General features: G+C 35.9%; 2 protein-coding genes across 3 annotated transcripts in view; both read right to left on the bottom strand.

The window, feature by feature from the left end:
• Positions 1 to 6,522, bottom strand: part of LOC106878698 (growth factor receptor-bound protein 2) — a 78,987-nt gene extending 72,465 nt beyond the window's left edge. Inside the window, exon 1 of the mRNA XM_052965763.1 lies at positions 5,904 to 6,522. Coding sequence (XP_052821723.1) covers positions 5,904 to 5,990 — 87 coding nt within the window. The 5' untranslated portion in view covers positions 5,991 to 6,522. The remainder of the gene's footprint in view (positions 1 to 5,903) is intronic.
• A 13,562-nt stretch (positions 6,523 to 20,084) lies between these two features.
• Positions 20,085 to 22,393, bottom strand: part of LOC106871704 (growth hormone-inducible transmembrane protein) — a 30,603-nt gene continuing 28,294 nt past the window's right edge. For both annotated transcript variants that reach the window (XM_052965765.1, XM_014918314.2), the window contains exons 7-8: positions 21,589 to 21,760; positions 20,085 to 20,538 (exon numbers count right to left, since the gene is read on the bottom strand). In XM_052965765.1, coding sequence (XP_052821725.1) covers positions 20,454 to 20,538; positions 21,589 to 21,760 — 257 coding nt within the window. In that variant the 3' untranslated portion in view covers positions 20,085 to 20,453. The remainder of the gene's footprint in view (positions 20,539 to 21,588; positions 21,761 to 22,393) is intronic.

The following is a 22,393-nucleotide window of genomic DNA, read 5'->3' on the forward strand; positions in this document are numbered from 1 at the left end:
TAAACAGATAATTCAAAATTGGTGCTAGGCACTATTGCTCTGTCTGCTTCTTGTTTACTATTTCTTTGTTCTTCAAAAGAATTCCAACTTTCCATTTTACCTTTACTTTGAGGTATTCATTCTTCCTCCTTTCTTCCACCAATTCTTAGTTTCTTACCTCTTTATATATCCTGCCTCATACACTTCTCACCCTCTCTTTCTTTTAGCATTTGCCTCTCACTTCCCATTATTTACTTGCCCACATTCCAAGCAACAACACTTTCTTCTTCATTCTCAGACAAAAGCTAAGGACTGATATGTTAAATTCTTCAACTCCTCACAGCAACTGAACTTATCAAATTCAACCAAAATGTTTACTAACAAAACAGACCATCACCAGTTTCTTTGAATTTCCAATGCTATCTTACTGTAAAACTTAACCTGTTCTATATATAAGGATAAGCCTAATATGCAGACATTATCAATGTGATGGTGGACCTTTGCATGTGAAAGTCATTGAACATCGTAATTGGAATTTTTGGTCTAAAAAAAAAACAAAAAATAATGTTTATGTGTTTATGCTTAGGTGTTCAGTATAGCAGTGGGACATAAAACATCAACAACATAACAACATGAAAAAACATAGCTGAACACTTTCCACTTTAGCACTGCTTTTGGCCAATTTTGGATTTAACAAATCAGTTATCAATAAAAATTTGAATAATGGATATACAAACATTCCTAAAAAGTCACCCAACACAATATTGACTAAACATCTCATGTAACCAGCTGATGATCCCCACCCATACCTAAGTCCATCAATTTACATATAGCCATTCACAGTTTTAATAATTGTTTCTATATACATACAAAACCAGAAATTTGAGGGAGATAATTGATAAAAATAAATACCATTAACTGACTGGTACTTCATTTTGTTGATTTTGAAAGGGTGAAAAGCAGTTTGAATTCAGAATATTAAACTTTTAGCATTCAGATTACTTTGTCAAAGGCATTTATTTATTCACATTGTTTTGAATTAATCATGCATTATCTCAGAGTTTTGAGATTTTGATGATGTGATTGTCTATTCTATTATCAGAATGCCAATGTAGAGTAGGTGTGAGAGGTCAAATCTGACCAGTTTGAACATAAAACAGATGTATATTTGGGCTGGTTATGACCAGTTTAAATGCTAAAGGGTTAAAATGTTGAAGTACCAGAAGAAATACCACAAGGTATTTCTTCTGGTACTTCAAGTCTGCCTCTCTAACACCCTTTTGATCCAAGAAGCTCTAAAAATAAAGTTTAGAAGATGGAAGTGAGACCTAAACAATCTAACATATGAGAAAACAGAGTTGAACACTTTCAACTTTAGCGCTGTTTATGATCAACTGGTGGTGGTGGTGAGGTGTCTCACAAGGAGGTACTACACTCACCCATAACCCTAATACTGACAATAATAATTCTGTCTACTATAGGAACACAACCTGAAATTTTGAGGGAAGGGGCTAGTCAATTACATCAACACCAGTGTTTGACTGGTGCATATTTTATCAACCCTGAAAGGGTGAAAGGCAAATTCAACCCCAGCAGCATTTGAACTCAGAATGTAAAGCTGGAAGAAATGTCACTAAACACTTTTTCTAGTATGCTAATGAGTCTGCCAGCATGCTGCCTAATAATAATAATAATAATAATAATAATAATAATAATAACAATCCTTTCTACTGGATGCACAAGGCTTCGAATTTGGGAGAAAGGATTAAGTCAATTACATTGACCCCAGTAAGCAACTGGTACTTAATTTATCGACCCTGAAAGGATGAAAGGTGAAGAATTTGAAATCAGACTGTAGCAGTAGACGAAATACCTATTTCGTTATTGCCCACAAGGGGCTAAACATAGAGGGAACAAACAAGAACAGACGAACGGATTAAGTGGATTACATCAACCCCAGTGCGTAACTGGTACTTAATTTATCGACCCCGAAAGGATGAAAGGCAAAGTCGACCTCGGCGGAATTTGAACTCAGAACGTAACGGCAGACAAAATACCGCTAAGCATTTCGCCCGGCATGCTAACGATTCTACCAGCTCGCCACTTTATATAATAATAATCTTTTTACTCTAGGTAGAAGACCCGAAATTTTTGGGGGAGGTGGGGGGGGCAGTTGATTAAATCGACCCCAGTACGCAACTGGAACTTAATTTACTGAACCTGAAAGGATGAAAGGCAAAGTAGACCTCGGCAGAATTTGAACTCAGAATGTAAAGACAGACAAAATACTGGTAAGCATTTCGCCCAGTGTGCTAACGATTCTACCAGCTCACTACCTTCAATAATGATAATAATCCATTCTACTATGAGTACAAGGCCTGAAATTTTTGAGGGACAGAGTTAGCCAATTACATCAACCTCAGTGCTCAATTGGTACTTGCTTTATTGACCTCCAAAAAGGTTGAAAGGCAAAGTCAACCTCAGTGGAATTTGAACTCAGAATGTCAGGAGCCAGAAGAAATACCATTCACCATTTTGTCCAGTGTGCTAATGAGTCTGCCAACTCACCTAATAATAATAATTCTTTCATCAACCCTCAGCACTTGGTACTTATTTTATCAAACCTGAAAGTATGAAAGCAAAGTTGACCTTGGTGGCATTTGAACTCAGGACATAAAGACAGATGGAATGTTGCTAAGCATGTTTTGTCTAGCATAAATTTTGCCAGCTTGCCAATAATAATAATAATGGCTTGAAATTTTGGTACAAAGCCAGTAATTTTGGGGAAGGGGTTAAGTCGATTAGATTGACCCCAGTGTTCAACAGGTACTTATTTTATCAACCTCAAAGGAATAAAAGGCAAAGCCAATCTTGGTGGAATTTGAATTCAGAATGTGAAGACAGACAAAATGCCATGAAGCGTTTTGCTCAGTGCCAATGATTCTGACAACTCACCACCTTCATGATAATAATAATAGGCTTAGCACCACAAATTTGCAGAGGAGGATCAACTAAATTGAGACCAATACATAATTGGTATTTATTTTAATTAGCGTTAGCTGATGAAAGGTAGCCCTAGTACCATTCCTAACCTCAGCAGGATTTGAACTCAGAACACAACTAAATACTAATCACATAGCATTTAATCCCATATCTATACCACTCCAGTGTTCCACAACACTACAAACTTATGGAGACATGGAAATATAAAATGCTGCAATATATAGATTGAACAGGATTTGCATTGAGACCAGAGAATGATGAAATTAAATATCTAAACCAGCACTTCACTGTTTCCTCCAATAAAGGGGTGTGTGTGTATTTGTGTGTGTGTGAGAGAGAGAGAGAGAGAAAGAGCTTGACCTGTTGACAAGAGGTTAAAAGTTAAAATTTCTTTTGCCATTTAAGAGAAAAATGGCCTTGAAATTTAACAAATACCAGTACTCCAAACAGACAGAAAATCAGTTGAGAACTTCGGTGCAAGGATAGATTAAAAATTTTGTATCTTTGAGCATGTGTAAAATTTGATAAGCTCCAAAGGGTGAAAATTCAAATTAGAAAACATCTCAAATATGTATTCAGTGAGATGTTATGAGTTTACGAAATTTAATCTATTACAGAGCATCTTTATAGGTTTTCTACAGGAAAATCTCTGTTTATGTCTCACCAACCAAGTGGAATATTTTAGCATCAGAAAATGAAAAGAAATAACCATTATTATTGTAAAGTTCACTAAAAGTTAACCCTCAATATTTACAGGAACCTTTGTTAGAAAATATGTTTCAATAGCCAATAAAGATTACATTACATTTAACATCAGTGCAAATTTTTGTGCAATTAATATTCATTTTTTTAATCAAAAGCTTGTATCATCAATTATTTCTACTCTACTAATAAATAAAAGAATGTAGGAATGGAGGACAGAAAATGAATCTTCTTGTTTGAAAGGTGCATCTAAGTTAATAAATATATGGAAATTGGTAAAACCTAGTGTAAATTATGCGATCCACAATTGAAAGAGATATAATAAATGTTTTTTTGACATTACTAAGATTTCATTGACTCACGATTACAGCCTGAATTTGTGGAAAGGAAATAAACTAAACTTTCAAAATCAATGCATTTCTACCCAAACAACGTCTGCCAGATATTCCAGAAAACTACCAATTCCCTAACAACACATGTAAAAATATTTAAAATCTGACAACTTTAGTATCACAAACAGAAAACTAGGAATGAGGAAGACTGACTCCTATTTTTCTTGAGTATCTATTGTTATATATCGTAAAGGTATCCGATACTGTTGAAGTCGACAACAAGTGGAATATATAAAAATGATGTTTAAGGCTGTAAAAGACATAGAAATATTATTCCAATTATTTCGAAATGTAAAAAATTCCAGTTACCGGTGTACTTAAAAGTTGCGTTATAAAATATGTAAAAGTATGTCAAGACTGGAATAATTAAACTGTTGAAGAATCTATCCAGGGGTTTACTTTAGCATAGTTATGACGAATGGCTGGTATGAAAGATGGGTTTTTTTTTTTTGTTCCTGTAGGGATGGAGAATGACAGTAACAGACATCATGACAAGAACATCGTACACAGAAATATTGTTCTTCATAAGATTATACAAATCAATAAGTTCTATAACAAAATAATGCGGATATAATGTAATATTATATAAGGGAAAATAGCAAAACTATGTTGGATAATTGGACAAATTCCACGTGGATGATGGAACAGGATGGAAATCTCCATGGATCTGAAAGTAAAGAATGTATTGCCTTTATATTCTGAGTGTTCTATGTCAAAATTTATTATGTAGTTGTATTTCCTGTGGAGCCAACAGGTCTGAGTTTTTCCATCATAATACATTCGCCATTTAGTTAATTAAAGATAACAATTCTTTCTCGAAACTATTACAATACGAAATAAGAAACCGATAAATGGTATAATGGTGGAATGTAGATAAGTGGAATAAATATTATGGGGTTTAAATATAACATTAAGCTGTTAATAAGAGCGGAGTGGGATAATTTAGGACATCTGCCTGGTTTTGAATATCTTACTAGAGAATAAGATAATTCGAAATATACCTAAACACGGAGGAAGGAACACCTACAGAGAGAAAAATCATGAATACACTGAACAAGATATCGTCTTTCCACAGCATTTTCGCGTACTGAATAAGTGTCTGAAATATTTTACATGTAGCAACAAGGAAACAGAAACAGAATACATTTGGTTGCTATAGGAAATATATCGTCATATTAGTGTATCAGAAATAATTTACGTGCATCTATAAAACAATAAGAAATTTTAAATTAATTTCCAATTATAATTTATCGTAAGACTTTATACATCCTACTGTTTATATATATATATATATACACACATATACACAAGTTCTACATGAAATTATTTTGTCTTAAATATCATTCTTCTATTTTCTCGAAGACACCACAATATCCAATTTCCGTATATTTACTCAGACACCAAGTCTCCAGCAACACAACCATGATAATAAGAATATAATTTAATAAGAATATAATTTCTTTCTATTTTATTGTAATTTATGACTGCAAAAATGCTTCAATATTTCGCGTAGACACACGAAGGTAATCAATGTTTATTTTTAAGACGGGGCACCTTGTTTATTGATGAGCATGGTAATGTTGTTCTATGACACACGCAACCTGTTTATGATTTGTAAATTTCACAAATATCGATATTATATTATATCATATTATATTACATTGTATTATATTTACGCGTGTTCTGTTTAAAAGCAAATATAAAGATATGAACAATACAACGGGTGTTTGTAATATAGAGAGGTAGGTTTAATGGATTTCTAAGTCGAGGACAAACAAATAGATACATAACAGTCATAAAAATAAAAATCACCGATTATTGTCCTACCTGGAGATAATCTCCTCGTTTGAAACTCAGTTCATCCGGGGACGACGCGTGGAAATCATGTTTTCCTATTGCTTCGATAACATCCATATTGCTGTCCGAAGTAGAAAACGGCTGAAATCCGATTGTTGGAAACGAGTAAAAAAAAAAAGCCTGGTAGCAAGAAGAAGAAGAAGACTAACTAATTAACAATGGAATTAAACTCTCATCAGTATAACAAGTTATATTTAAGGCAGACGGACGAGGTGATGCGACGAGAGGTTGTCTTCACACTTTGTTTATTGTGCCCACTCCTTTCCGTTAAGGATGTTAAGAGAGATTTTTAATATAATAATTGGCGAGGCGGCAGGAAGGAGCGTGTTATAGCCGAATGTAAGGGAGACAAAAACGAGAGTACAAGGAGAGGAGTTCAGTGGTAAACCTTCAGAGGCACGACAGCAATGTAAAATTAATAATATTAAGAAAAATGTAATAAATTGTTCTTATTTTGGTTGTGTAGCGTTACAGATTGATAGAGGAAGAAACAAGAAGAGTTAAAGACTTGGTATTAATACGACTGACATCAGTAGAAGGAAGTGACCTAGTCATTCTCATAGTTTCACTCACACTCCTTCCTCAACCTACAGTTGTCTTTCAGTTTATTTATTTATTATTTCGTGTAAATAGTGTTAACTATCGGCAGAAACGGAAAGGGGAATGTGGACTGACTTTACAGTGCCACTAGAGCTACTTGCTATTATTTAGTCTGTTTAATGTGACTGCAAATCAGCGGTAATACTGTCGAAAAGACGAGAAAGAAATTAGTCAGTTGTTAGAGCTGCTTCAAACTTGAAGCTGCAACGTGTAGAGGGGAGAGGTTTCGTGACCTTAACTGACTTCTGCTTGCATGTAAAATTATTGTTTGTCAGTGTCATGATACCGAAAGAAAACCCGGAAGTTTAGAGTAACATGACACTTAGAAAATCTTCACAATGATGTGTGAGTGCTGTAAAATCTTAGTCAAACAACTGTGTTGCTAGCTTTCGTTAAGGTCTCTGAACGTCAATGTTTCTTAATAATGGGGAAATATTACTAGGGAGAAAGGCTAAGACTAATACTGAAGTTTGTTACTCAACATTGATGTTGAGAATCGAACAAATTCTTTCTGAATAATTTCATGACTTCTGAAGTTTTCTTTACTCTAATAAATATATTTTTTTAATCTGGTTACCGCAAAAAATAGAAAGTCAGAATTTTAGATAGGAAAATGTCACAATTCATTTAAATGCCATAAATAATAGAGGAATGAAACAAAATATACATTCTAAGTCATTTGTTTTACTGCCAACACATCCACAGTACACAACAATTTACTCGTTTGAGAAACAACAAAAACCTATCAAATCAAGCAAATATTTAACTTTTTGGGGGTTCTTTCATTTACTCCTAAAAGTTTATGGAATTATCAAAATACGTTACAAAATTTTTTTTAGCTAGATTTACTTCACCAACTGAAATAATTTTAAAAATATAATTTTGATTTTGTGTCAGTTAAAACTTATTTGAAATAATCTAACTTTTCTTGCAAGTGGCTTAATTTTTTTCTTTTTCTTTTTTTTCTTTTTTTGGTCCAGGTGGTGGATTAGCAGAATTAGTAGAACATCAGATAAAATGTTTTGTGGTTTTTGTTCTGGTTCTTTAAATTCTGAATTCAGCTTAGTTCTTCGTCCCTCAGGGTTGATAAGTCAAACACTGGAGTTGATGTTATAAACTTAGCTGCTGCCAAAGAGGCTGGGTCTGTACCCATGGTTATCAGAGATCTCCTAGGACCTGTGTGATTGATGCTGTTAATATTCTGCTTGAACTGTTGCATATCAACTACAGAAAAGGAATTCTAGAGGGTTGACATTCTGAGAAGGTAAAAGTGGGCATTGTGATTAGTGCAGGGTCTGGATGGGGGAATAAAAATATAGGTATTGAAAGATGGATTGACTAGTGAGTTGGGATTGGCTGAACAGACCAAAGATAGAGGGCAGCATGTATGTGGCAGGAAGCAGTTTGAGAAGTCTGTGTGTATACAGCACCCCCCCCCCCCAAATATATGTAAGAGCGAGTATACTCCATAATGTGTCCAATTTTTTTCTTTTCTTTCTTTTTCATTTTGTAGATGGTTAGTAGTTGAATAGGGATGAAGTGTTTTATCTCTCCAAAAAGGAAGGCCAGTATTCCTTTTGCATTTTTTTACCTTGTTGAAGATGTGTGTTCACTGGGAGAAATCTTCAATGACAGTGAATCCTTGTATTTGAAAAGATCATGAAGGTTCTAGTTGTATGTTATTTACATTTGTGAGATACAATATATATAGATATATATATATATTTTTTTTTTGACATATGCAATGATTCTTTTTACTGTTAAAGGAGATCAGAATGACATGGGCTCATTGGACTCAGTGACTCAACATTTTCATTGTTTCCAATGCTTTAATATAGGTGTAAATGAATTGATCAATAATAGTTCCAATTATTAACTTTTGTAAAAAAAATACCAAGAATTATCAAAACGAAAGTAAAACCCAAAAACTTGTTTGATTTTATCCAATCCTTTTAGAAGATATAGGATCAATTATGAGCCTTAACTTTCTTAGATCTAAAATTTTTAACCAGTTAATACAACTATCAAATATTCCTAAAAATAAATTCCTACTATGTTTGGGTTCGTTTAAATTGTAATTAAAAGGAGATCATGTGAAACAAATTAGAAATATAGATGAAGTCAATGATGCCAGGAAAAACAGTAAAATTTATCCAAAACTAACATGTTTGTTCACACACAGTTTTAATCCTATTCATGTTGATTTCAATTGTTTCTATTAGCTTTGAGATTTTGGAAGTGAGACTTAAAGATCTATAGTTAGTAAAGTCAGAAAGTTTTCTTTAGTGGGGATGAGACACCCAGTAACATTTGGATCTCAAATCCCACAGAAGCTCTTTAACAGAGTTCCTTGTTCTGTAATCTCATGGTCACTAAGGAAGCTTGGAATAGGTAATAACTTGTGAGAGATGTACAAGCCATATATGAAAGAGTGATCTGCAAGGTGACAGAAATGAATATAGCAATACATTTAATATAAAGGCAGGGGTCTACCAAGACTCACTTCTCAGCTACCTTCTATTTATCATACCCCTCCTGACTATAACAGAAAAGATTAAGATTGGTTGACAACAGGATCTCTTACTAACAAGTGACCTATTTGCAGTAGAATTACAGAAATTCCAGATGTGGAAGCAAGGCTTAAAATCAAGAGACCTCAAGGAGAACTTAGCAAAGACTAAAGTTTTAGTAAGTAGGAAAGAAAACAGAACCCCAGTGTCATCAAAGAGATGACCATGCCGAAAGGGGGTAAGTAGATGAGATATATACTGTAGTATGTTTCCAAAAGATTAGAATAGAGTTCTGTTGAGAAATACAGAGAAATTAAAGAATTCAGAGAAGGTAGGGGTTAGTTCTGCAACCCACTGTTTGAGGATGATGGAATGAACACATCTAGAAAAGTTACTTTGTTAGGTAAAAGTATTCAAAGGGCACTGTCCATATAAGGAAGAGAGTTTGGAATAACTGTTGTGTGCCCTGTGGGATTCAAGATAAAGTGGTTAACCTATTTAGAAGCTTTTGTAGTGGGAGTACTGCTAAGAAAACCATCTTGGGTGGTAGCTAGTAGGTAGGAAGATTGTACAAAGTTGGTGAGGAGCCTTTTGACAAGGGACTAAAAAGTTTAGTCATCTCTATAAATAAACTTGCTTCTATCTGTAAATATACTCAATCACCATGTAAGCTCAACTGATAACTGTAAACACCTGGAACAGTCTAATTGATAACAATTTTGTTAGCTCTAGCTGTAGACCACAACAAAATGTTTAATACAGCTAAGTTACAGTAGTAAGTTAAACATCTCCCAGGAGTGTAGTTAGAGGTTTCTGCTTGACTAATTTTCTAGAAGATACATTCTATGAAGATAAATGTGATGTAGTTCATCATACTTTTTCCTTAACTATGAATTGTTGTGCCCTTTACAGTGAATGTTTCTATTAGCCACCCTGTTACCAGGTATTTCTGAGAAACTGTTTTTGCTTCTTATGTTTCCCTCAATTCTCACTCATCACTGCCTTAGAAGAGTAAGTGCAGCACCCTAGACATTTTTTTTTTTTACCTTGGCTACCCTCTGAGACTACTGGGAGAACATTATCATCAAACCGCAAGAAGCCAGCACCATTTTGAACAAGATCTCACCAGTAGCCATTGCCATGTGCAAGACAAGAATGAGATCTCACCTGCAACTATTTGCCATGCGCGAGACGACAACATGATTCTCACTGGCAACCAGTATTTAAGCAAGAAACGATGACATTCACTCTCTCATTCCTTCTCATGCTTATGCTGAGAAATACTGTGTAGTCAGCAGCTCACAGCAGACTCTTGTCTCGCTCTGACTCCACATGTTTATCTCAAGAGGTAATGAACCTCATGTGTACAGAGTTAAGACAAACCATGCACTGATATACAAATGATCACAGAGTGAACCACATGAATGAGAAATCTGTAAATAAACAGCTATTGAATTGTACTCAGCTTGTGAACTCCTTCGTGTTCCAGATCTTTGAAACAACAAAAATAATTATAATGGGAGAAGGAGATACTCCACAGGTATCATAAACCTTCCATTCCATTATAGGCTTGGCCTGGATACTTGCAACAGAATGGACTTCTCTAAAGGGACCCAAGGACCAAGCAGGTGTATAAAACAAGGTGCCTGATTGTCTCATCTATGAAAAAAAAACTGTTTGATGGGCTTCCATACAGTTTATATATCTCTTGCTGAGTAACATCATTACTGATTACTGCAGTAATTTACACTTTTAAAATTAGGAACTATTAATTGTATTTATGTCATTAGAAAATAATTCATTAGTCACTCAGTATTAGTGGGATCGGCTATTCTACTAGCAATGAGTATAATAGATGTCATTGTCTTTTATTTCAAATTGATGCTTATAATATTTATATCATTTGCATTTAAATCCTAGTAGTTAATTCATAACTATGATTATGTTTCCAGACAGTGAATTCTCACTGACAAAGGGTGCAATTTTATAGGATGCCATTAGTTTATAGTTTAAAATTAATGATTGATGGGAAAGGTTAGTAAGGCTAATATGGATATTGAAGAAACCAGAAAGAGATGGTTGCTCATATAGTTTCACTTAAAAATTAATTTAGTGGATACCTAACATGCAAATTTAATCATTCATATTATCCGAAGATAAAATAAAACAAAGTGATATTTATTTATCCATAACTAGCGGATAACAATGAGTGTTGTATGAAGAAGGTAACTTCATGTTAGTTAAGACCACAAGATGGTTTTGGTTCCAGGTCATAACTATTTCACTTACATCACTAATTATCATCATCCTTGTCATCATTTTCCATACTAGCGAAAACACCTAAAGCTCCACGAGGCTCTGGCAGGAGATGGTGGCGAACCCTGTTGTACTCTTTCACCACAACTTTCTCTAACTCTTACTTCCTGTTTCTGTTGTGCCTGTAATTCAAAGGGTCAGCCTTGTCACACTGTGTCACGCTGAATATCCCCAAGAACTACATTAAGGGTGCACGTGTCTGTGGGGTGCTCAGCCACTTGCACGTTAATTTCACGAGCAGGCTGTTCCGTTGATCTGATCAACTAGAAGCCTCAACGTCGTAAGCGACGGAGTGCCAAAAACATGTATTAGGAAGGCTGGATGCCTTCCTAATACTAACCACATTAAAGAATGGCTAGGGTACATTTTTTTTTGCGTGGCACCAACACTAAGGAGCTTGTAATATCTTTGACAAGACAAAGGAGCCCTCTCAATCCCACACTTAACAGAATGCACTGAGTGCATTTTATAACAGCACCCGCACTAGAGAAGATAGAAGTGAGAGCATAATGTATATAACAAGAGGTGGATAAATGTTGAATTGAATGATGGCTGCCAATACCAAATGGTCCGTAGCAAATAGAATAGGTAAAATGTATGGGGTATATGCATACATAATGAGGTCTTTTAAGCACATATCTCAAGATGAGAAAGGGAGGAGGATAGAGTGTCAAATATGTGCAGTGGCATCTCTAGTTTACAATGGAAGTAATGAACAGAAAACAGACAAGATTCACAGTCATCTTTAGTCACACCAGCATCATAATACAGAGAGATTGAAAAGAGGAGGAAGTGATTGAGGGATGAGTATTAAAAACATGGACTACATGAGTGACAGACAGGCGAGTGATAAAGGGATGGGAGATGAGGGATACCCTAAAGAGGACTGAGTGGTAGTATTAAAGGTATGAGAAGCTATCAATGATGTAGATTCGACTGTAATATATAAATATTGGATTGGACTGCCTATGTTCAGTCCACTACAGGGTGAGAGCCTCAGCATATTCTCTCCACTGACCATGGTCTGATGTGGAGGCTGTGAATTTGAGCCTTGAGATCATACTTGTTTGATGAGCCTACTCTGTAACACTGATACAGCTTTTTATACTCTTACCCAGGGAAAGTGAAGCTGATTATATCAACCCCAGTGCTCAATTGGTACTTGTATTATCATCATCATCATCATCATCATCGTTTAACATATGCCTTCCATGCTGGCATGGGTTGGATGGTTTGATAGGAACTGGCCCGGCATGAGCCTGCACCAGACTTCTGTGTCTGTCTTAGTAGATTTTTACAGCTGGATGCCCTTCCTAACACCAACTACCTGGCAGATTAGACAGAGTGCTTTTTACGTGGGACAAGCACAGGCAAGATCAGTTTTGGCAAGGTTTTTACAGCTGGATGCCCTTCCAAAACACCAACAACTTTACAATGTAGACTGGATGCTTTTTGTGTGGCTTCAATACTGGCAGGGTCACTAAGTAATTAGCAAGACAAAGATCCTTTGAGAGAAGAGGGGACATTAAAGGAGGTGATCTTGTGTCATATGATGAAAGGCTTGAATGTGATAGAGAGACAGGGAGGCAGAAACAAGTGTCTTGCTGTAGGGGAGATACATGGTAACTCAGAGAGAGAGAGAGAGAAAGAGAGTGATCAAAAATGAGAACAGAAATAAGTGTGTTACTGTAAAGGAGATACATGGCTATCCAGCCTGAGAGAAGAGCAAGAGAGAGAGAGAGAGAGAGAGTGGGAAACAGCAAGAGCACAAGAGAGAGTAGGAGAGAGATGGTGGGGAAGTGCTGGGGCATATTCACAAGAAACAGAGATCAGAATATAAATGGGATGGTAGAGTAAAGGAAGAGAGATAGGTGGTGGCAAGTGCCAGGGCATACCCTCAAGGTACTGAGATCATAAAATAAGTGGCAAGATATTGCCAAAGAAGCATAAGAGCTAAAAGTAGTGCAGCGACAGGTGAAAACCTGGGTCTATAGAGTTGGTGGAGGACTACAGGATAGCAATGATACAGTGAGCAGAGCAGTGAGGACAAGATTGAGGAGTGAGAGAAGCCTAGTGCATGAAGAGGAAATGTGAGGAAGAGAAGAGATGTAGTTTGATTTGTTGGGGTAGGGTGTGTGGAAAGTTTTATTGTTAAGTGTGGGTGGAACATACAGCACTTCTAGAACTCAGTTTTGCTGATGTGGGCAGGTCTTCTCAAGAACCTCATATCACCAGACCCCCAGTTCGTTGTCAGATCATATGTGAGACCCCTCAAACTGAGATTGGTTCTCACCACTTCATCCCATGTCTTCCCGAGTCCCCTTCTTCCACAGGTACCATCTACTTTCAGTGATTGGCACTTCTTTATACTGCTGTCTTCATTTATATGCATCGCATGTCCAAACCAATGTAGTCTTCTCTCTCGTATGCTGCATTTGATTCCCCTTATGCCCAACTTTTCTCTCGACACATTTGCACTTTGTTGTACACGCACACTGATGTTGCACATCCAACAAAGCATACTGTCTTCATTTCTCTCTAGTCTATGCATACTGCCTTCATTTCTCTCTAGTTTGCATTTCAGAGCCCATGTCTTGTTGCCATGGAGTGTAGCCATTCACACACAACCATTGTGTAATCTAACTTTTACTCGAAGAGAGAATTCTTTCGTTGCCAACAGAGATAATAGCTTTCTGAACTTCCTCTACCCTTTTCTTATTCTGGAAACAATACCTTCAGAGCATCCTCCATCCTTGCTAAATTGGTCGCCTATGTAACAGAAATTATCTACAACCACAAGAGAGCCTCCTGGGCATTTGAGAGAATCTAAGTCCTGTGTGCCCTTAGTGCTTATTGTCCCTGCACATCTGCCACATACAAAGACAACTTTATCTGTTAATCTACCTGAGATTCTACTGCACCTCATATATCCATAACTTACACTGGGTACAGTGAATGGAATTACTTCCAACTCCTTTCCTGCATATTGAACAGGGCCATTTACCTGATGGAAAGAGAGTCTTATCTGCTTTCATGCTAACAACTTTGGTCATTGCTAGGTTAACTTCAAGGTCTTTGATTCCAAGTTTTGCTTCCACACCTGGAATTTTTTCTCCAATTCTGTAATAAACGCAAGGTCATCAGTATATAGTAGTTCCCATGGCCATCCAGCTTTGAATTCCTCTGTTACAGCTTGGAGGATTATGATGAATAAGAGTGGGCTGAGAATTGAACCCTAGTAAACTCTTACTTGTATGCTAAATTCACCACTGTATTCGTGGCCGACTTTTACCTTACTGACAGAACCACTGTACATGGCTTGTACAGCTCTAACAAGCCACTCTTCTATTCCTGATTTCCTTAGAGACCACCAGATAACTGAGCAGGGGACTCTGTTGAAAGTTTTCACCAGGTTGATGAAAGCTAAATACAATGGCTTACTTTTGACCAAATACTTTTCTTGCAGCTGTCTGACTAGGAAGACAGCATATGTGGTACTCTTCCCAGGTACAAAAACCAAACCGCATCTCATCTAGTTTAATTTTATTTCTAATCAATTGAGCTATAACTCTCTGTGATTTTTCTGACCTGGTCCAGTAGTTTGATACCTCCATAGTTGTTTCTATCGAAGGCATCACCATTACCCTTGTAGTAACTAACTATAATACTACTACACCAGTCATTGGCAATGATACCTTCCTGAATAACCTGATTAACTATACAGATGATTAGGCTGTATCCTACACCATCAGATATTTTAATCATCTTGGCAGTGATTCCTGATGGCCCAGGGGCTTTTCCTGTCTTCATATCCTTGATTGTCTTATCTATTATGCTACTATCAACTCTGATGGCTGGTCCCTCAATTGGTTCGATATTTGAAAGACTCTCCTTCTCCCATGCATTTTCCATATTTAGCAACCTTCCATAGTGACATTTCCATGCCTTTCTTCTCAAAGTCAGAGTGCAAGCATACCATTATCCATTCACATGCATTTCTCACCCACCACATCTCTATTCTCTCTGATACACTACATAGCAATCCTGAACACCTCACACCTCTGATCCTCACACTGTAGAACATTCACAAATCTCTTTGCTATTCCTTCCTTTTGCTATGTAAACCTGATACTTAGCTGCCTTCTAGTTACCTGATATAATTCTCTGCTTCCATTGTTTTTCCAGGCCTGTCTCTTTGCTTTTATAGCACTATCTACCGCTTTGTTCCACCACCATGTCACTCTCGACCTAGCTGGGACTTTGCACCAGTCACAGATTTGGTCTGCAGCCCTCAGTAGATTTTCCTGCTGGAACTTCCAATTGTCCTGTAAGCTATTAGTCCCTAACTCTTCCTCTCTTTTTGTCAGAAGCTTCCGTTAGGAAATTTCTGAATTTCTGTCTGTTTGCTGGGTCTTTGAGCTTCCATAATCTTCTTTTCCAGAATGAGTTTATTTTTCTAAGTCTTTCTAGCTTTAATTCTGAAGTCACTACCTAGTAATCTATGCTGGGTTACACATTTCCTGTGACACTTCCATGCCTCTTTCCCCTAGCAAAGACTTCACATTTGCAACCATCTATCTCATTACCTGGTGAGAAGGTAATCAATCTGGCTTATGTGTCCCCCATATTGATAAGTGATCATGTGACTGGTTGGTTTTCTGAAGTTAGTGTTGCAGATCATGAGATCATTTCAGTCTTGTTCCCTCCTCATTCCTAAGGCCAAAGTCATGACCACCATGCACTCCATGGGGATGCTGTACAACATGTATATATTTGATTAATGAGAAACCCATCTAGCATCAATCCCTCATGAGTGGGATACTGAACATCTGGTTTAGGTGTATCTGTGTCTCCTCAGGTGATTTCAAGAGTTATCTTGTTAAAATGAAATCCATTTTGCATTTCTTCTTGATCATCATCATTTAATGTCCACTTTCCATGCTGGGCTGGATGGTTTGACAGGAGCTGACCAGCTGAAGGGCTGTTCAGGCTCCCTGTCTGATTTGGCATGATTTCTATGGCTCGATGCCCTTCCTAATGCCAACCGCTTTACAGAGTGTACTGGGTGCTTTTAACATGGCACCAGCACCTACAAGCCCATGAGATTAGGGATATATAAATGGCATATTAAGGTATATAGCTTCATACTTACAGAAGATCCATAACAAATATCAGATACACATATATAATCAACATTATTTACAATTGATGGATATTTGTCCTCATTTTGTTTGTTGCTAACACAACGCTTCGGCTGATATACCCTCCAGCTTTCATCAGGGGGAAATTTCAAACCTGTGTTCTCATTCCTAAGGTATTTTCGATGTTATTATTATTATTATTCAGGTCACGGCCTGGAATTGAACTTGGAATCTTGGGGTTAGTAGCCTGCGCTCTTAACCACTACGCCATATGGAGTAATGGTTCAAAATTTCCCCAAGACACCTGATGAAGGCTTGAGGGCATATCAGCTGAAATGTTGTGTTAACAAACAAGATAAGGACAAATATCCGTCAATTGTAAATAATGTACATAATTCCTCATCGTTTAAATATAGAACTGTAATATATAATCAATTAACATCTGTTCATGCTGGACAGTCTGGCAAGCTGCACCAGGCTCCAGTCTGATTTGGTATGGTTTCTATGGCTGGATGCCCTTCCTGATGCCAACCACTTTACAGTGTGTGCCAGGTGCTTTTATGTGGCACCAGTACAAGTGCTTTTTACATGGCACTGGACTATTACAGACCAATCCTCTAACTTTTTTATTTACACCTACCCATATAACAGTCTTAATAGCTTGCCCTTTGTTTTTAAATTTAACTAACCAATTATATTGAAAGCTGGACTTTGGTCAATCCCATTACGGACAATGGGTGGTTGGGCTTTATAGTATAGCAGTAAGTAAATAAATGTAATTAATTGATGGGCATTTTATTTGGATAAACTATCAACACAATCTTAAGAACTATTATGATTACTTCTAAATGTTATGGCACTATCACTCTCTCTTTTTCTAGACCTATCGGCATATCCTATTATGGTAAAGTATTTATTTAACTTTTTTTACTATTTATACACCCTGTTATCCCTAAAGAAAGATTAGCCCACAAATTAATATTTCTAGTTTAGTCATTTACTCAATGTCCTGAAGTGTTACACTGCAAAATGGTATGATTTAAATATATTAAGCCTTCATTCTTCTTCTCAAGGCTCTTCCTCTTTCCTTTTCTTTTATGTATTTTTCTTCACTCTGATGAAACTCCATGTTCCAGATTGGATGTTATAAAATATGATATTATTCTCAGAATTTTCAATAGCAACACCGTAGGACATTGGAAGCAGAAACGGCTGTTAGATGGGATAAAGTCTTGTATTAAAAAATAATAATCGATGTAAGTCAATTGTTGTATATCAAGATTTCTCCATTTTCTGCTTAATTTAAATTATATATATATATATATATATATAAATATATATAGACACACACATACATGCACAGAGAAACATGCATATGTGAACACACACTATTTTAACATTCATTTTGCTATGTCTGAGCAGGTCTTCTGTTCCCACCCAGTGTATCAACAATCAATGAAGTCCTTTGGCATCTTCTCAACTTCAGCACTTCATTTATCACAGGTGCCATTCACTTTGAGTACATGGGACCTCTTTCTTTATACAATTGTTCTCATTTATGTCTTTGTTAATGGTAAAAATGAGGAGGAACAACTTCCATTTCTTTACTCCTCTCCAAAAAATAGGGCTGATCACTTGTTGGATGCCTCTAATAACAGAAGTGCATGTAATCAACTATTATACCAGAGCATAGGAAGAAGTTATATTATTTTATTTTCTAATAAATCTTGGGGGTATCTGTTCAAAAGAACATAGTAAGATTACTCAGAATAAAATACACAAAGTATTAATACTGGCTTTCTTACATGTTTTATTAAAACAATGAGTCCAACAAAAGGTATTTTGTTTCATTCAAGAACAAGTGAGTGATAGGTATAAAAGATTAAATACCAAATGTGTTCACATTTATAAAAATATTAACACATTTCTGTGTTTATATTTATAATTTATATACTTATATTTATAGATAATTTATATGCATAGTTATTTTTCCATATAAGTGAAATGTTTTATTAAGTGTAAAAGTAACTGAGTCTGCTACCAGTGACTGCAAATGTGATTAGGTTTACAGCAGTCAATTCATAACTAAAGGTGTTTTAGACAGTAAATCATTTCTCTACAGAAGAGCAGTTTCATATACCAGTAGTTTACACTGTTCAATATGGCAGAACAGATCAAAAAGAGGAGAGTAAATTAGAAAATTCCTGACAAGGCCCCATCATAAAATATGTTAATATAGCTCAATCAGCTTGGAATTATCTTAAAGCTTACTCAATTATTTCTTCATTACATTAATGGCATTTTTGTTGCCTCCTGCAGCCAGAGCTATTCCTTCTACAAGATTGGCACCCACAACTTCACCATCTCTTACTGGACTTGTCCATCTTCTCTGAACAGTCTTCTAAAAGATTCTGTTGTGAGCACTAATGCACATCATAAGAAAACAAAACTCAACATTCCTACTACAATGAACAATTCCAGACCTTCATATTACTAACAAACATTAGACTGTTATTCACATGCATCATCAGCCTTTGTGATACAGTTTTGGCATTCTATTCAAGTCCTTTCAATCCTTTATAACCCTAAATATGCTTGGAATATAGAGCATATGATTGAAACTGAAGAAGTTAATACAGTGTAGTTCCTTGGCTCCTTGCAAGAAGCCCTGGGTGAGAAGAAAATTTCAACCTTAAATAGTTTTAGGAATATTTGTTGCTGGTTGGGGAAGGGAAATTGTATTTAATATTCTCACTGATTAGAATTGTATGGGTAAGCTCTTGCAGAGATGTGACTTGCTTATGAATAACCAGTTGTGAAAATTTCACTTCAGCTATTTGGCTAATGCTCTCGAGAAAGACAAGAATATCATTAATTATAGTTTTCCTTTCTATAACATTGAAATATTTTACCTAGGAAACCAATTAAATATTCCCCACCATTAATATTAAAACATTAATTCATTATCACCTCTTATTGTCTACTCTTTGTCAACTGCAACATTTAATCAGAAATATAGAAAGCAGTGAATAAATTCTTAAATTTTCAATCAGTTGAGGATGTCAATGTATTTTTGTATAAGAAATAATCTCAGATTCAAAATCTAAAAAAATATTTTATTTATGTTCTCTGAGTTTTATTATATTAACATTTATCAATACTTCCTCATACCACCAATATCTCATGCAATTTTACTAACCCTTTATCAAGAAAAAAACATCTAAAATTATGAGGATGATTGTGCAGCTTAGAAAACCTTCAGAAGAAAAGATAACTGCTTAATGTTTCCCCAAGAACTGCTGGAATTTCAGTGGAAGTTCAGTTAAGCTTAATATTTTATGCCATTCAAGAAATATTTCAGCTATTCACATCTTTTATATTTTTATCTAACACTAACTGGTATATCCTTTAATAATCTTAGTTGCTGTTATTCATTAAAGGCCCCATCAATCATTACAATTTATTACAGATTTATTCCATCAATTTTTTACTTGTAATATATCATCCCAAATATAAAGTGAAGCCAAACATTTAAATGACTTTTAAAAAAAGTTATAGAGAAAAATATCCAAATAACAAAGAAATCAGAATAAAATATTTATCACTTTCTGTACAATGGTTTCATATTTCATTCCTAGAGTTTTTATAACAATTCCCTCATTAGAGTGTCCATTCACTACAGAAAGATTTGTAGAAGGGATGTTAAAATAATTTTTATAAAGGATTACATGTAATTAAAATGAAAAGAAATAAGTAGGAAAAAAAAAAAAACGAAAATATCTAATTCAGTCAACAATATTAGAAGCCCACTTTTAAAGTATTCGTTATGTTTTTTTGTTTTTTGTATTTATTTACACCATCACAAATTTGTTAAGTAATGGTGTTACTGAAGTTGGAGTTCTGTAATGACACAAGTTTTAATAGAACAATACACATCATGGCTAGATATTTTCTTAGCGTCTTCGGTTACTGCCGCCAGACAAAATTGTGACAATCCGAATAAAAATGTTTATTGTGTCCATATAAATACCAATAGAACTGAAAAAAAAAAAAAAAAAAAAAAAAAAAAATTTAGCAACATATAAAAATATTCAGAATAGTTATATTTTTCCTTTTTCAGACATAATGGATAAAGAGAGTCCTTTACCAAGCAACAACCTAAAGGAATCTTTATTATAAGGAAAGTGGTCACTTGTTAGCTATAAATACAACATACTAATGAACAAGTACCATGTTTCCCTTGTGCATTTTATTTTCACATATGTTTCTCTGGTTAGATGCTTTTTTTATCACCAAACGCTTTACAGATTGTATCAGGAACATTTTACTGTGGACCAACACTAGTGAGGTTGTCATGACCTTGACAAGACAGGACTATGGGAGTTCACTCAATCCCATAGTGTCTTTGCTTGTTCAGAGTGTACTGGAGACATTTTACCCACAGTAATCAATACAGTAGATAGAGCAGAGGGTAACTGCAGGGTCTGGCAGAGAGAAAGAGAGAAAAGTGAGAGTATGGATTAACAGAAGGGAGAAATAGGTGAGGCAGGACTTTGCTTGATAAAGTGGGCAACGAGAGTGACCTGGGGAGAGAGAGTGATAGCTAAAGAACAGAAGAGTAAAGAAAGACAGATTTCAATAAAGGAGTCACCTGAGAGAAGGAGGGTAATAACAAGTAGCACATGTTTCGTGGTAAGAGAGAGGGCTGTATCAAATTACATTAGATCCAATGGGCAGGCCCTCTCTCTCACTCCGACTGTCTTTCTATCTTTCTCTCTCTCAAACTTTCTTACCTTCCTCTCCTTTCTCCACTCCCTCTCCCAGCTGAGAGAGGGAGTGGAACCAAGAGTGTCATATAGAAAGCACCCAGAACACTCTGTAAAGTGGTTGGCGTTAAGAAGGGCACCTAGCCATAGAAACCATGCCAAAAAAGACAATTGGAACCTGTTGCAAATCCCTGGCATGCCAGATCCTATCCAACCCATGCAAGCATGGAAAATGGACATTAAATGATGATGAAAATACCTCTGTGAAATAATCTATTAAAACAAAAATCTAAAATTAATTCAGATCCTTAAAAATACCAACCTGTCAATAGGGTCATATGGTCGCATGGCATACACCGGGTGTGTTTCTGCTTTTTTGATAATTTTTTGAGTATCATACAATAAGAACATTGAAAAGAGAACCAAACCACCATAGATGCTTATAGAGTAAAGACCAGCACCAAGAGCTGTGGTAGGAGGTAGGAACATGCCACCTGAAAATAAAGAAAAAACAAATTAATATTTCAAAATTCTATATTCCTAATTTGGATAAAACTTATAACCACTTCCCCCTCACAAATTTATATAATCATATATATAGGCGCAGGAGTGGCTGTGTGGTAAGTAGCTTGCTTACCAACCACATGGTTCCGGGTTCAGTCCCACTGTGTGGCACCTTGGGCAAGTGTCTTCTACTATAGCCTCGGGCCGACCAAAGCCTTGTGAGTGAATTTGGTAGACGGAAACTGAAAGAAGCCCGTCGTATGTATATATATATATATATATGTGTATGTGTGTGTGTTTGTGTGTCTGTGTTTGTCCCCTACAACATCGCTTGATAACCGATGCTGGTGTGCTTATGTCCCCGTAACTTAGCAGTTCGGCAAAAGAGACCGATAGAATAAGTACTAGGCTTCCAAAGAATAAGTCCCAGGGTCGATTTGCTCGATTAAAGGCGGTGCTCCAGCATGGCCACAGTCAAATGACTGAAACAAGTAAAAGAGTTAAAGAGAGTAAAGAGTATATATTAGGTTGTTCTGAATTCTAGCACTGTGCTGGTTACAATGAAGAGGGTTCCAGTTGATCCAATCACTGGAACAGCCTGCTCATGAAATTAACTTGTAAGT

This window comes from Octopus bimaculoides, chromosome 2 (genome assembly GCF_001194135.2).
Source record: "Octopus bimaculoides isolate UCB-OBI-ISO-001 chromosome 2, ASM119413v2, whole genome shotgun sequence".
Lineage (NCBI taxonomy): Eukaryota > Metazoa > Mollusca > Cephalopoda > Octopoda > Octopodidae > Octopus > Octopus bimaculoides.